Raw genomic sequence first — 15,165 nt, forward strand, 5'->3', positions numbered from 1 at the left:
GGCTGTGTGTTTGTCAGTCACTGTGTAGCTCCGTCCGGTCAGCGCTTCCCGTCCGCTTCCCGTCTGTGTAGCTCCGTCCGGTCAGCGCTTCCCGTCCGTTGGTGCAGGCAGCTGTGTCACAGAGACACAGACTGCCCGTGGCCCACATGGCGCTGCGGCCCGGGGGGCACATGGCACCCTGCCCCCCGGCCCAGCCCGCCTCTGGTGCCGGCCCTGGGTTTACATTTATTTATTTCATATTGGTTTTTTCAATTGCTTTTATATTTCTTTACAAATGGAGCTTTCAGGGCCTGATTCAGGGGTGGATGCTAATGCAACGGCAGATGCAATTTTGCACGGAACGCAGCTGCGAATATATGCTAATGCCTGCCAAAGCTCCGCGAACATAAAGGCGCCCACTGCTGCTTTCTAATATCCAATCAATGTCGCTCCTCTGCGTAGACATCGGTACCATTGACGCACAACATCGAGCATTTACACCAGGTCTGACAAGCCGCAAACACCGCAAGTCTCCTCGCACGCACAGAGCTCTCGTGCTGTGTATGCATCTCAGTGACTAATTTATGCACGCCCAGGAAACGGCGTTCAAACAAACAGACACGCCTGCATTTTTCCAACCACTCCTCCCTCACCACCCCCAATGCTGACAGCCTATCATTCACTTTGTGATGGATTTTTCTGCGCGTCCATAATCGCAAGGCGATCGCTGCACGTGCACAACGCGGCTCGATTTGTGTCCGTAATCAACATTGCCTACACTGCTGAATCAGGCCTTCTGCGCATATGCAAAAAGCCTTAATGTGCCCTTATGCAGTAAGATCTGGAGGTGCGATGTACGACCCCACAGGAGCGCGCACTGGCCGATATCATGCCCACACACGGTACGATATAGCAGCGATATTGTACCAATCCGTCGGATCGGCTGCTATATAGCACCGTGTATGGGCACCTTTAGGCACGTTCATATTCCAGGAGCCTGGTCTAGCAAAGTGGTACAGTAAGGTAACCATTACCACTGCTGGCCTGTATTGCCGGACAAGCTCAGTATAGCTCAGCTTCCCCAGCAATATTTTATGCTAAATTGCTGTGATAACAGTGAGAAAAAATAATCACTTAAGTATCGATAAAAAAATTGCCTTATTGTCGCTACAGGGGAATTTTTGATAAATAGGCATCTAGATGACAAATTTTGCACAAGAACAAAGTTTTTAAGCGTATGAGGGAGATTTATCAAATCTTGGAGAGAGATCAAGGGGTAAATTTACTAACAATCGAGATAGGTCGAGATGACCATCTCGGGTGATTTATTGATTTTTTCCCTGCTTGCAAGTTTACTAAAGGCAAAGTCGGGTGAGTTAGAGAGAGATTTCTCTCATCTCACTCGTAAAACTCGGGTGAGATAGCAATCTCGAATCAAATCACCATCGGGCCATATCGGAAGTACTTTTCACCTAAAACCTACATCTCTCAAATTTTCCAAAAATCGGGATGACAAGCTCGGGTGAGATAGGAGCAAACTCTCTTTCAAAATCACTTTTCAAACTGTCAACCCCCTGAGCTGCGAGATGGTCAGAAACATACACAAATCATTGTGATTTGTGTATGTTTCTTTCTGTAACTGTAAAAAATAGGGATAAATTGTAAAAAAAAAAATGACGTGAGGTCCCCCCCAAAAACACTAACCAGCCTCGGGCTTGCCAGCCTGTCCAGGTTCTTAACATAACAGGGAAAAAAATGTGTAGGGATCCCTGTAATGTAAGAACCAGCACAAGGCTGCAAGGACAGAGCTGGTTTTAAATATATGGCGAAAAAAAATGACGTGGGTTCCACCGTATATATTTAAAACCAGCCCTGGACCCTTTCTAACGGGGGACTGATGCCACAGCCAGGGGTGCCCTTTCACCGGGCCCCCCAGCCGCAGCATCAGCCCTGACTGTTAGTCAGCCAAGGCCAGGGATCCCTGGGGAGTTGGTCACCCTCTCCAGGGCACCCCTGGCCTAGGCTGATAGCCCGGGGCTATCCCCGCCACCCCTTGGTGGTGGGTGGCGGGTTGATTGTGTTTGGTGTTGTGTAAAATTAAGATTTTTCATCATTGTCTTTACAGTGGAACTACAGGTCCCAGCAAGCCTCCCCTGCATGCTGGTACTTGGAGAACCACAAGTACCAGCATGCGGGGCATTAAGGGCCCACTGGTACCTGTAGTTCACCTGTAAACAAATGGTTAAATAAACACACAACACACCTGTAAAATAAAGCTTTATTACATACATACACATACATACTCACCTGGTTCCAGATGTTCACGTCCACTTGTCAACGTAAAGTATCCTATTGGAATTACCTGTAAAAAAAAGATCCAATACTCACCTTTGTGTCCCACCATGTTCTCCTCAGAAATCCAAGACGGCCCCTAATACAGTGTAACAGTATGTTACTGCCCGATGCTGGTTAGTGTTTTGGGTTGGGACCTCACGTAATTTTTTTGTTAGACATTTTTCACATTTTTACAAGGGTTAACACACAAGCAGCAAACACATATCTCACTGATATGTGCATCCTGCTAGCACAGGAGAGATTAGCAGAGAGAAAACACTGCAATCTCAGGTCATTAATCTCCTGCAAAACGAGTTACTCTGGAGAGATATCTCGTTCTGCTTCACCATCGGCAAACTCGTTTAGCATCAAATCGCCTTTTGGTAAATTTGGTAAAAGAAAAGGGATTAAATCACCCAAATTTTTTTTCGAATGCCAGCGAGTTAAATCACTTTGAAAATCGGGACCATCTCGAATCTTAGTAAATTTACCCCAAAGTATCAACCATGTTACAGGCTGTGCTAGAAAAATGACAGTTGGAAGCTGATTGGCTGGTACCTCTCTCCATTTTACATCTATCCTAGATTTGATAATCTTATATGTTCAGATTGTAAGGTGAGTATCAGAAATGAAGATATTTAAGATGGGCCGTATTCAATTAGCCTGCGAAAACGGGTTATCGGCGATAATTTATCGCCGATGACGTTATTTTCGCCTGTTTCACTTATCCCCATATTCAATTACAAAAACTTTTTGCAGGTGCAAAAAGTCTTTGTAACAAAACGGGGATAAGTTTTCACCACTGTTTAGGTGGTGAAAGAAAGTGCAAAATTGGGGTTTAGGGGTGCAGAATAAAAAAAATAGCCTGCAGCCTTTGGAATGTCCCCTTAATGTAATGTGTGTCAATTTAAAAAAATAAAAATAAATCCTTAGGACACCCCAAAGAAGATACTTTCATTTTGGGTTCTAAAAAAAAATGTTGGGGGACAAACTTTAAAACTAGCGAAGTTTGCGGCAGGTATTTTTTAGAATGCGGGTGGTAGCGGCAAGTGGATTTTTGAAGAATTTTAAAAAAATTACTTTAGGGACTCAAAAATATGCTTGCACCTATTTTCATGTACCCCAAATTTGATGGGACTAGTTTTTTTTTTTTTAAAAAGAAGCCTAAGTGCTATTCTTCACCACTTCTTCTAAAGCTGCATTTATGCACCTTCCGCTGCTATTTAAAAACCCCGACTACCTTCAGCTGGCCAAATCGGGGGTACCCATAGTGATCCCCCATGCCAAGACATCTTTTGGGGGTTGACAGCATGATTTCCCCAAAAACTGACAGGACTTTTTGATACTTACTTTATGCCAGGTCCCGTTTTCGCCGGATCCTAACTGAATACAGGGATAAGCGGGCACGTGCCCGATACTTTATCATTGAAAAAAACAGCGATGATGGCGAAAAGTCCGACCTCTGACTTTTCGCCTCAAATTGAATATAGCCCTTACAGTTGTGATTGTGGGTGAAGATTTCTTCTTCTGCACAGAGGTGCCATTTTGAGGGACCTGTTAGTCAGCCTCTGGTTAGGGCAGGGCGCAGCACCCCGCTGAAACAGCCTAGCGGGAACGTTACGTATAGCAAACAAATTACGTCCGTTGTACAAAAACACATAGGCCATTCTTAGCGTGGCCAAACATGACAACATCAAAGTTATAGCGCCTAATTCAGAGATGTACACTAATACATTCGCAGCTGTGTGTGAACCCGTGCACCGCTGCTGTGCAAAAATATGCTAATCCCGTAGCCGGCTGGAAATGTACTATAGATACGGCCACTGGCGGCTTTGCAGATCCAAGCAAGTGTGTATAGATGCGTAGCTAGCGTCACAGGCCATTCCATAGTCACCTATCTGAGTAGCCCTATAGTCACACAGAATGGCAGCCTGATTTGAGCCGTCGGAACCACTTTATCTGCATATAGGATCGCAGGCGCAGGCTACAACATGCCCCGAAACCGGCCAGGAAATGCCTCGGTTTTTTTCCTCCCCCAAACAGACCCTGTCTGTAAATCACTTGTGTTTTTTTATGATTTATGCTGATTGCTGTTTCTCATCATGAGACGCCTTCAGGCTAGGTGGTTTGTGTATTGTGCTTTGTGTTGCATGGCAGCAGCTCCCATAGACAAACGCAGGGGGGGTTTCCGTCTGCCTGGAAACACCCCTCCCCAGCCCACACCATGACCACAATAGAAATTGTAATGTAATAGAATTTTACTAGTGCTACATGTTCTGCTCAGTATCACAAATTAAATAATTAGCACCACCTGTGTATCTTTTAACATGTATCAGTCAGTAATAAATATCCTGTGCACCAAATAGGAGATCTGGAAAACATTCACTGTTAGGGATGTGCTGCTATAGAGCCCAATATATACATATATATCCAGGGCAGTGCTAGGTTCTGCTGCTGCTCCCCCAGACTCCTGGACTTGCTCCCATGCCCTGGAATGGTGCTCACATCTAATATAAAAACATTCAGCTCAGGATGGTCCTACTGCTGCATATAATGGCTTACTGTGATCACTGGTCCTATATATGCTGGAATTATGACACACAATATACTTTGTATGATGCATATTAAAGACGGATAAGTACTAATTCTGCCCTCTTCATGGACTGGCCACACTCACTCTAAAATCAAGCATTTGGAAACCCCCCTCTAGAAATCCTGTGTTTGCCACTGGCTCCCCTGCTGTGACTGAGGGCAGGTTGCAAACACTTCAGTGACTGGGTTTCCCTGGGGCTATACACACACTGGAGTTTCTGGCCCCGCCCACCCAACTGACAGCACGGTAGCCAATGAGATTGTGGCAGGCTTGACTGGCGATTCCCAGTTTATGGGAAATCTGGAGGTAACTGATTTGCTTTGTGCCATCTGTGGCTATATACACCAGCTTCTTTGTTTAGTGTTTGCATAGGCAGGGCCTCAACTAAGGGGGGGGCTAGAGGTGCACGTGCACCGGGTGCCGGAATGCAGGGGGTGAAAAAGGGCTGACTCACAGTGGCTTGGGGCTGCCGATTCTGAAAACGGCCATCCAAAAATGGCCGCCGCCAAGGACCTCTAGTGTCTGTTAGGCTAGCGCAAGTGGCAGGAGTAGATGCTGAAAGCTGCATCTTCTCCTGTGAAACCCCATAGCAACGAGCAAGAAACCCCCTGGCAACAAGCATGTAACCCCTTGGCAACGAGCATGTAACCCCATGGCAGTGAGCATAAACCCCATGGCAACGAGCATAAACCCCATAGCAATGAGCATGAAACCCCCTGCCAATGAGCATGAAACCCCCTGGCAACGAGCATAAACCCCATAGCAACGAGCATGAAACCCCCTGGCAATGAGCATGAAACCCCCTGGCAACGAGCATGGAACCCCTGGTAATGAGCATAAAACCCCTGACAATGAGCAGGTAATTTTAAAGTAATTAGAAGCCTTACTGTGGGGCATAAAATGGTGTTGGGCAACTATGTAAGTGGCACTTTGGTAATAGGCATTACAGTGTGTGGCATAATGTGTAATGGGCATTATGGTGTGTGGAATAATGTCACTATACCAGGGATGTCAGACTAGTGCACTGCCCTTTTTGAAAACCATTTGTTTTGTAAGCAAAATACACGTGAACTATTATATATACAGCCAACCACAAGCAGTTCGGTAGTGCTGATGGCCATCATTATTATCATCCACTATTTGTCTTTCTCAGGCACACATACAGGCCGGGCATGTGTTTGCAATTGCGCAAAGACGTCCTCACTGCTCTCTCTATATCAGACCGCCCATTCCTTGCCCGACCCGCTTCCCAAGTGCAGGCCGGTATAAATGCCAGCATTAAGGAAATGTTCATCACCGGATATGGGGTGTGGGTAAAAGCCGGAAACATAGTAACTGCATTGAAAAAGTCGGAAACAATGTAAAGTGTATTGAAAAAGCCAGAAATCATAGTAAGTATTGAAAAAGTCGGAAATCCATAGTAAATGTATGAGAAAAGCCGGAAATCCATAGAAAATGTATGAGAAAAGCCGGAAATCATATTACATGTATTGAAAAAGCTGGAAATCATAGAAAATGTATGAGAAAAGCCGGAAATCATATTACATGTATTGAAAAAGCTGGAGATCATAGTAAAGTGCATTAAAAAAGCTGGAAATTATAGTAATTGCATTGAAAAAATGCCGGCAATCATACATTTACTATGATTTCCGGCTTTTTCAATACATTTACTATGATTTCCGGCTTTTTTAATACATTTACTATGTATTTCCAGCTTTTTTAATACATTCACTATGGATTTCCGGCTTTTCTAATACATTTACTCTGGATTTCCGGCTTTTTCAATACATGTAATATGATTTCCGGCTTTTGTAATACACTTACTATGTAGTTCCGGCTTTTTCAATGCATTTACTATGTTTCCGGCTTTTACCCTCTTCCCCGAATATGTTTGCTGCCTCTTTCATGGGTATGAAGATACACGCAAAACATGCTGCACAAATTGGCGCAGGGCTCATGCTGCATCTGACCCTGTGTGTATGAGGAAAACTTGAAAGGCTATAAAGAATACAGTAGAAACCCAATACTCTGGGGTAAATATGGCCCACTTAATTTGCACCAAGGTTAAGTCTGATCCCGGATAATCAGGGTTCTTGCGTAGCTACTACCCTGTGACACTTTTTATGCAACGTCCACTTTTATTACAGTTTTGTTGTGTTTGGTGTATGCTGCCGTTGTTTCATATTGTGTCATTCGTCATCAGTTGTCAGAGTCTAGCAGAGCTGGAGGTGAAGTGTGACTGCTTTCACTATGGCCGATTTCATTTTCCATCACGTTGTTGTAGCAGGGGGGACAAATGTAATGATCAATTACCACAGCAAAGGTCAGAGTGCAAAAGAAACAGAGAAAATTGGCTGGTTAAAGTGGCCGTAAAGAGTTTTCAGAGCAGCGTCACAGGTTGTTATGGGTCAGTTTACTTGTAAATGGGGTTTATTTACAGGTGGTCCTGTTGTAAAGGGTCAGATCATCTATCTTTAGCTTGACATAGGAATCACACAGAATGTTCACAAGAGAGAATATATACATTCCTGTGTTCTAAGCCAAAAATGAGCGACTTCCCCGCAGAGATGCATGCTGGGAAATTAAATTGCTGACGGGCTTAGTTTCACTTTTTCTATGCATATTAGTGTTCATCCTAGCACCCTGCCACAGCCCATGCAGTTCCTCTTTTCCTGGATATCGCTCCCTGCTCTGGTTCTTCTAGCACACTCTGTTCTGTATCTCAGCAGTTTGTTGCATCAGCTGAGTGTGCTAGAAGCACCGGAGCAGAGAGCGACACCTCAGGCAGGAAAGGAACAATGGAGGGTGCTAAAATGAACACTATAAAGATGTGTATATATATATATATATATATATGACCATATGTTCCTCACATTGGGCCTGATTCAGAGTTTCACGTAAACCCGATGGTTACGTACAACTCCTATTTTAATGACCGGCGCACGCACAGGTTCTGACTGCGCATGTGCCGATCACTGACTGCGACGGGGGTTGCAGCCTCCTCCCTAAGCCGCACTATGATTGACATGCTGTGGCCTTTTGGAAATGGTGGCAACGCCCAGCGTTCCTGAAAATAAGGGTGTGTCGGTCTCATTTGCAAGGCGTGCCGAGGCCAGTGGCTACGCAGATTTCCTGGCCCCCCGCTGAGTGAACGGCCATCCTGCATAACTTGGGGGTCACTCAGATGGCCAATGTTTTTGCAGATGATCCTCGGACGCAGCAGTGGATCACATAAGCCGGTTGGAGGTGTCTGTTTAGACAAGACACATCCTGCAGCATTAGCATATTTACACACAGCAGTTACAATAGAGCTATATTCAGTTACTAAATAACAAGCTGTCCTAAACATGCAATGTCTTCTGAAGACGGCAAAGAGCGTGTCTGCTCCACCACTGCAAAATGTTACAATAGACCAATCATGATTGAATATTCTAACACTAAAGTAATATTCCCCAACATAAAATTTTACTCACCTTCTCCCAAATGGATGTATTTTATATCCTGGCGGTCGTGTTGCCGGCACACAGAATTCCGACACCAGTCAGAATCCCAGCCCCTGTATCCGTACAGTAAGTAGTGGGGTTAAGGGGTGGGTTAGGGATAGACACGAAGGGGAGAGTTATGCACTAGGGGGGGAGGGTTAGGTTTAGGCTGTAGGGAAGGGAGGGTTAGGGATAGGATACTTGTCAGCAGGTGTCGGTATCCTAACCCTGTCGGGGTGACAGCGTTGGGATTCTGACCGCTGGGATCCCGAGCACTGGAATCCCCTACCCAAATCCTCGTTTCTGCGAGGATTTCGCTCGGATGATGTCATTTTCGCCGCTTTTACTTTTGCACCGTATTCAATTTGAAAACTTTTCGCCGGTGCGAAAAGTATATTGCATTCGACCCTGCGAAAAAGTATCACCAATGAATGGGTGGCGAAAAAAAAGTGCAGAATTTGGGTTTTGGGGTGCAACATTTCGGAAACCACCCTGCAACCTTCAGACAGTCCCACAAAGGTAAACTGTGTCAAATTTTTTTTAAAAAGAACCTCAGGAGACCCCAAAAAAAGCACTTTCATTTTGGGGGCGAAAAAAAAAATTGGAGGGTACAAAGTTAAAAACTAGCGAGCTACTATCTAGTATGCCCAAGTATGCCCAAGTATGCCCCATTTTTTCATTGCTGGTGTTTGCGGCCTGGTGGATTTTTCATGTTTTTTAAAACTTCACTTTAGCAACTTTTAAATATGCCCCCCCCACATTTTCAAGTTCCCAAAATTTGCTGGGACTACTTATTTTCAGCAAAAAACCCTTCTAAATGCTATTCTTCACCACCTTCCCAAATCCCCAAAATAACAGCTATTGAGCCCATTTAAAGACCCCAAAAACCGTCAGCAGGGCTAATCGGGGGTATCCAGAGTGACCCCCCCATGTCAGAGCATCTTTTTGGGGATGTTAGGGTCATTTCCCCAAAAATCAGCGACGTTTTAGCTGATTTCACATTCGCCGGGTGCCGTTTTCGACGATTTCATATTGAATACAGGTATAATCAGGGGCGCGCCCAATACTTTTTCGCCGGCAAAAGCTCAGATGTGCGGTGAAAACTTCGACCGCATAGATGGCGAAGTTTTCGTTTCATATTGAATACCCCTATATGGAGCGCAGGGGGGCTTGTGAAGACTTCCACTGTGTCACTATTCCCATTTATGCCCAGGACTCAGAAGTCAGGGAAGTTTTTCTGGGCTTGGGAATGAATGGACGGGGCTTCGAATGGCTGCTGATAGGGACAGGAACTTTTTTTTTTATTTCTTGTTAACACTGTCTCCATCCGATTCTTCCGGTGTAGGCCTATATTTACTGGAGCTATAGCTCAACCCACCCCATTGTTAAAAAACTATGCCCACATGCCCCTTTATATGCCATCTACTCCACGTGCATTTTATGCCATCAGAGCCCACACATACCCATTTATTTTCCATAAGAGCCCTTTCATGCCCCTTATATACCACTAAATGCTTCCACATACCCCTTGTAATTGTTACTGTCAGGCTCTACTCCCCATAATATTTACCCCTGCTCCCTGCAATATTCATTGTCAGTGCCCACTCACTGTGATATTCGCTGTCAAAGCTCAATCCCAAAAATGTACATTGTCAAACATAGAAAAATACTCTCCCCAGGACCATGGTTTTCCATTGTGCCCCTTATAAGGCCCATCAGACCCCCATTTGCCCCTTATACAGCATCAGACATCCATATGCCCCATAATGCCATCAGACTCATCCACCTGCCCCCTTCGTGCCATCAGACTCCTCCACATTCCTCTTTTGGGTCATGAGACTCCTGCACATGCCTCTTTTGTGCCACTAGACTCATCCACCTGCCCCCTTTGTGCCATCAGATCTTTCCTCATGCCCCTTATGTGCCATCGGACTCCTCCACATGCCCATTTCATGCCCACCTCCTCCACGTGCGTCTTTTGTGCCATCAGACTCCTTCACATACCCCTTTTGTGCACCAGACTCCTCCACATGCCACGTTTATGCCAATATATTGTTAAAATTCTTTCAATTTACCTTTCATTATATTGCTTCCACCAAAGGGTTGTCCTCAAATGTCTTTTACTGCTTTATTGTCTCACTCCCTGGCACTGGTGTCATGCAAAGTTCTAAGACCACCCCTTGTGATGTTGCTGCGGCACAGCCAAACACATGACATAGCACAGTGCACAGGCTACCTGCGGCCACTTATGACTGGTGACATCTGACAGCCATCCCGAAGTTATTCATGCCCACCTGTAGCCAGAATACAGAGGAGGATGCCGGATGGACTGGAGCAGAAGAGAGGATCAGCCTGTGATGTACTGACAGTGATGGCGCTCTGCCTCACTGTTGGACTTCCAGGACACCACCTGTCCGGGATTAGCTAGCGTCATTTGTGGAATCACGGATAATTGGCAACCCTACTGCAGGGCCGGCTCCAGGGTTCGAAGCACCCTGTGCCAGCACTACAAATATCGCCCTCACATCGCGCGTGGCTTAGCCACACGCGACCAAACATGGAGATGTGGCCTAATTACCATAGGCCATGCCCCCTGTGAAATCGGGATGATGGGTATGGGTGGCGCCCCTGTTCGACAGCACTGGTCGAACACCCCCTAGAGCCGGCCCTGCCTACTGGTACCTTAGCTTTTTAATGTTTCTAGATGTTTGAACATTCATCGCACAGTATTAGCGGCAGCTCTTTGTCTGGCTGTATTCTCCTGAACATTGGCTCAGCCCACAAAATGGCCGGCTCAGACCACAAAATGGCTGCCTCCACTTTGTGTTGATATTGGGCTGAACTTCAAATTCCACTTACTGTGACAGATTTAAAAAAGAAAATCAGAGCAGACAATATGTCATAAAAAGCCTACATGTGATAATCATAGTAAAACTGTATTGTAAATAGTATAAAATAGGTCTCATCATTACTGTAAAAAATTCACCTTTTATGCTATAACAAATATCCCATTTCTATTTTCATGCTGAATTGAATTTTTAAAGTGGAAATAATTAACTGTTTTGTTACATATTCTATTCTTCTATATTGTTCATGTACTCATTATATCTATGGCTTTTCTTTTTTCTTCACAGTCCTTTTCAAGGTGTTCTGCATAGATCACACATATACCACCATACGTGTGCAAATGGCTGCCTCGGTGAAGGAAGTGCTGTCAGCCGTCGCAGATAAGCTGAGTTCCAGGGAAGGCTTGATTCTCGTAAAGATCAGTTCTGCGGGAGGTACTGTTTGAACTATCATTCCCTCCACTCCTAGAAAATAATTTAAAAACTCAAGGTTAAACACACAAATAGCAATGGTTTTACAAAAGCGTTTGATATAATTTCAGTTGATTACAAACAACAGTACGCTCCCCCGCTGAGTAAATAGGCCAAGCTGGGTGCTGGAAGTAGATCTTTGCAGAAGGCGGCTACGGTGCTGCCTCGTAGGGTGACAGTGCTGCCATTTTCCAAAATATTACCAAAATGATCAGCTAGCACCGTGCAGGGAAACAACTCACTTTACACAAATGGCCCTTCACAGCGCACAGTGTCCTTGTATTGTTACTGAGCAGATGACTCGGGAAACTTGCTCAGGAAATACGGATGAGCGGTCAGGGATTTATTCATCATTCTGGCAAGTTCAGAGGCCAGTGATGCATGGAAGGGTCCTTTAGATTTAAGAGCATCCTGTATACTTACGAGGGGTATACAGCAAAATATTTGCCAAACACTGTGTGATTGCATGCCCTATAGTACATGTAAAATATTGCTTTCTTATTACAATACTGTCCACTGCTGTCCTAAAAAAAATAAGAAAACTAAAATTACGAAGGTGCTAATTATTTAATGACATTTAAGTGCCTTTTTTTTACTGCTTTCACTGTACGCTGTAAGCTCATGGTGGCACAGTGGTTAGCGCTGCCACTTAGTTGCACAGTGACCCTTGGTTTGATTTCAGTTCGGTTACTGACCGCATGATGTTTGAATTATACCCCCATGTTGTGGGTTTCCTACATGTGCTCTGTTTTCCTCTCATAGACCTAAAACATTATAATAGGACTAGGACTGATGGGAATGATGAAAAAATCTAACTGTGTTCACCATTGTGGAATATATTGGTTCTATAGGAATGTAGTAAACTAAAAAGTCAAAATAATACTAAATAGTAGAACCCATTGTTAGAATCAGTGGCGGAAGCCTCTGCGTTTATGATCGTTGCTTAGCAACTTGAGCTCCTGAGCGTGGCTCTTGTGGCCTGGATTGACCTTAGATTCTGCTTCTTTTCCCAGCCCTGAGCTCAGTTTTATGCATTTTTCATTGCTCCTTGTCTGCCCTGACCTTGGCTTGTTACTAAATTATACTTTGCGTGATTCCTGCCTTGACCTCGGCTTGTTACAGGATTCTGCTTTGTTCATTAACTGCCTGCCCTTGACCTTGAATTGTTTATAGAAAATATTTTATGTATCCTACTACCTAAATGTGAGTGCCCCAGCGCAGAAAACTTGTCTATTCTTTGACTCATCCACATGTTGTACTATATTCTTGGGAGCAACCAGTACTATATTATTGATAATTAAATTAAAATACACAGATTGTTAAACCCTGTGCACACTTTTTCCTTTCTTCATAGTTTAGAGAATTATACCATACCTGCCTGTCCCATCCCTGGTTTGTTAGTAGCTGGCACCTACTGCACTTAAACCCACACCACGTGTATCACTCTAGTACAGGGGTGGGGAACCTTTTTCTTCCAAGGGCCATTTTGATATATATAACATTATTCGTGGGGCCGGTGCTGGCCATGCCTCCTCCGTGTGATATCACACGGGGCGGGGCCACAGTCACCAGTAATTACAGCAATCCTGAGGGTGCTCCGGGGAGCTGTAAGGGTAATGGTGTGACCTTCTGAGGCATCCTAAGGACGCTCCAGACAGCACTACTGCCTAGATTCTGGCTGCAGTGTTCTATTCTAGGCACCCTGCTAGCCAAACGAGGCTAGCAGAAAAAAGCTCAGAGGGCCAGAACAAATGATCCCGCGGACCTTATACGGCCCCCGGGCCTGAGGTTCCCCATCTCTGCTCTTTTATGACAACCTCCTTCAGCGACCTGCACATGTAAGTTTCTCCCACAATACCTAATATCTGGAGCGTGAAGACCTGGAGGCAATGGGTATTGCCATAACACCCCTGCTTGTCCAGTTGACAATCTTGCAGAGATCCAGGGCCATTACAGCAGTGGACATCAGAGGAAGACCACCACCGCCACAGGCCATAATGGTGCGGTCAGCCTACCACTCCATGCCATTTAATGCCATAGCGCCAGCAGCAATAGATGATTTACACACCTGTTCCTGACTCTGCTCAACCGTCCTCCAGCTGTTTACTTTACACAGCAGTGGGAATGAGACATCATGCCATAAAGAGGAGTACCCAGACTGTCCTACAGAGGGAAGAGCGGAACAGAAACCAAAAGTAGAAAAGAAAGGAGGAAGTGGAGGAGCATGTAAGTAGGAAAAATATGGGGAAGGGGAGGATAAGTGGTGGAGGCTAAACACAATGCTGCAACCCGTACGTTCAGGGCTGGACTGAGACTAATAATAGGTCCTGGCATTTAAAGAACACACAGGCCCACCTCAGCGTCAGCATCCTCCTCCTGGTGTAGACTCCTCCCCCTTACTATTTCTGACTCCTCCCACTCCTTAGTCTATGCTCTTAGACATATAGTTAATATTAGAACAACATATAGGTGTACATCATTATCTGTATTAAAATGCACACAACGAAGCTCATCCTGCAAGGGAATCAAACATGTGCCATAGTCAGACATTTGGTATTTGGTAGGTTCTGTTGGGTAAAGCTGGCACTTCATTGGTGTAGGTGGCACATAAAGAAAATGAAATGCATTTTCCCAATTGACCCAGACCTATCTTAGCAGCTGTAGAGGATTAGAAGTGTTTACTGTAGGAATTTTTTAGGGCAGGATTACTGAACACAGAGGAGGACACATCTGTGCACACCGAATCAGAGCCATTTCTATACATTTTGGTGCCCTGTGTACATAAAAAGGATTGGTGCCCCCGTCCATACTGTACCTCAGCAGGGGGAAAAAAAAACAGGTATTTAGGCTATGTGTGAAAGGGGTATTAGTCACATTTTAAAGCACAGTAGTGTCCCTTATTTAAGTTACATCACACAGTACTCCCCCTTATACATTATTCCACACACAATAATGCCCCTTATAACACATTATGCCACACACAATAATGCCCCTTATAACACATTATGCCACACACAGTAATGTCCCTTATAACACATTATGCCCAACCCCGTAATGCCCCTTACACATTTTGGCACACACCATAATGCCCCCTACACATTATGCCACACACTGTAATGCCTCTTTCACATGACAGCCTCATTCATATCAGGGTTGGAGGCTGCTTCCTCTCCGGGTGCTCTTGGCTGCAGCTGCCTGCTTCTTTGTACTGCTCGCTGTCAGGGGTTTTATTTGCCCATGACCCTTCTCTTACTAATGCTGTCCCGGCACTTCCAGGTACCGCGCATGCGCCTATTCCTGTTTACTAGAGAGCCGATTCAGCCTCTAGTGTCCAATCCTTGCACAGTGTTCAGCATCCAGGGGTCAATAGCTCCAGCTGGGCATGTGCTGCTTAACAGACACTAGAGCCCCACCTCTCCCTCAGCTATGAAGCCCTACTTGTGTATAATTAGCACTGTGA

General features: G+C 45.1%; 1 protein-coding gene across 1 annotated transcript in view; it reads left to right on the plus strand.

Annotated features, from left to right (window-relative positions):
- The window catches only part of RAPGEF4 (Rap guanine nucleotide exchange factor 4), a 168,657-nt gene that overhangs the window by 98,998 nt on the left and 54,494 nt on the right, over positions 1 to 15,165 (plus strand). The window contains exon 18 of the mRNA XM_088468239.1: positions 11,523 to 11,669. Coding sequence (XP_088324365.1) covers positions 11,523 to 11,669 — 147 coding nt within the window. The remainder of the gene's footprint in view (positions 1 to 11,522; positions 11,670 to 15,165) is intronic.

This window comes from Taudactylus pleione, unplaced genomic scaffold (genome assembly GCF_031769625.1).
Source record: "Taudactylus pleione unplaced genomic scaffold, aTauple2 ptg000004l, whole genome shotgun sequence".
Classification (NCBI taxonomy): domain Eukaryota; kingdom Metazoa; phylum Chordata; class Amphibia; order Anura; family Myobatrachidae; genus Taudactylus; species Taudactylus pleione.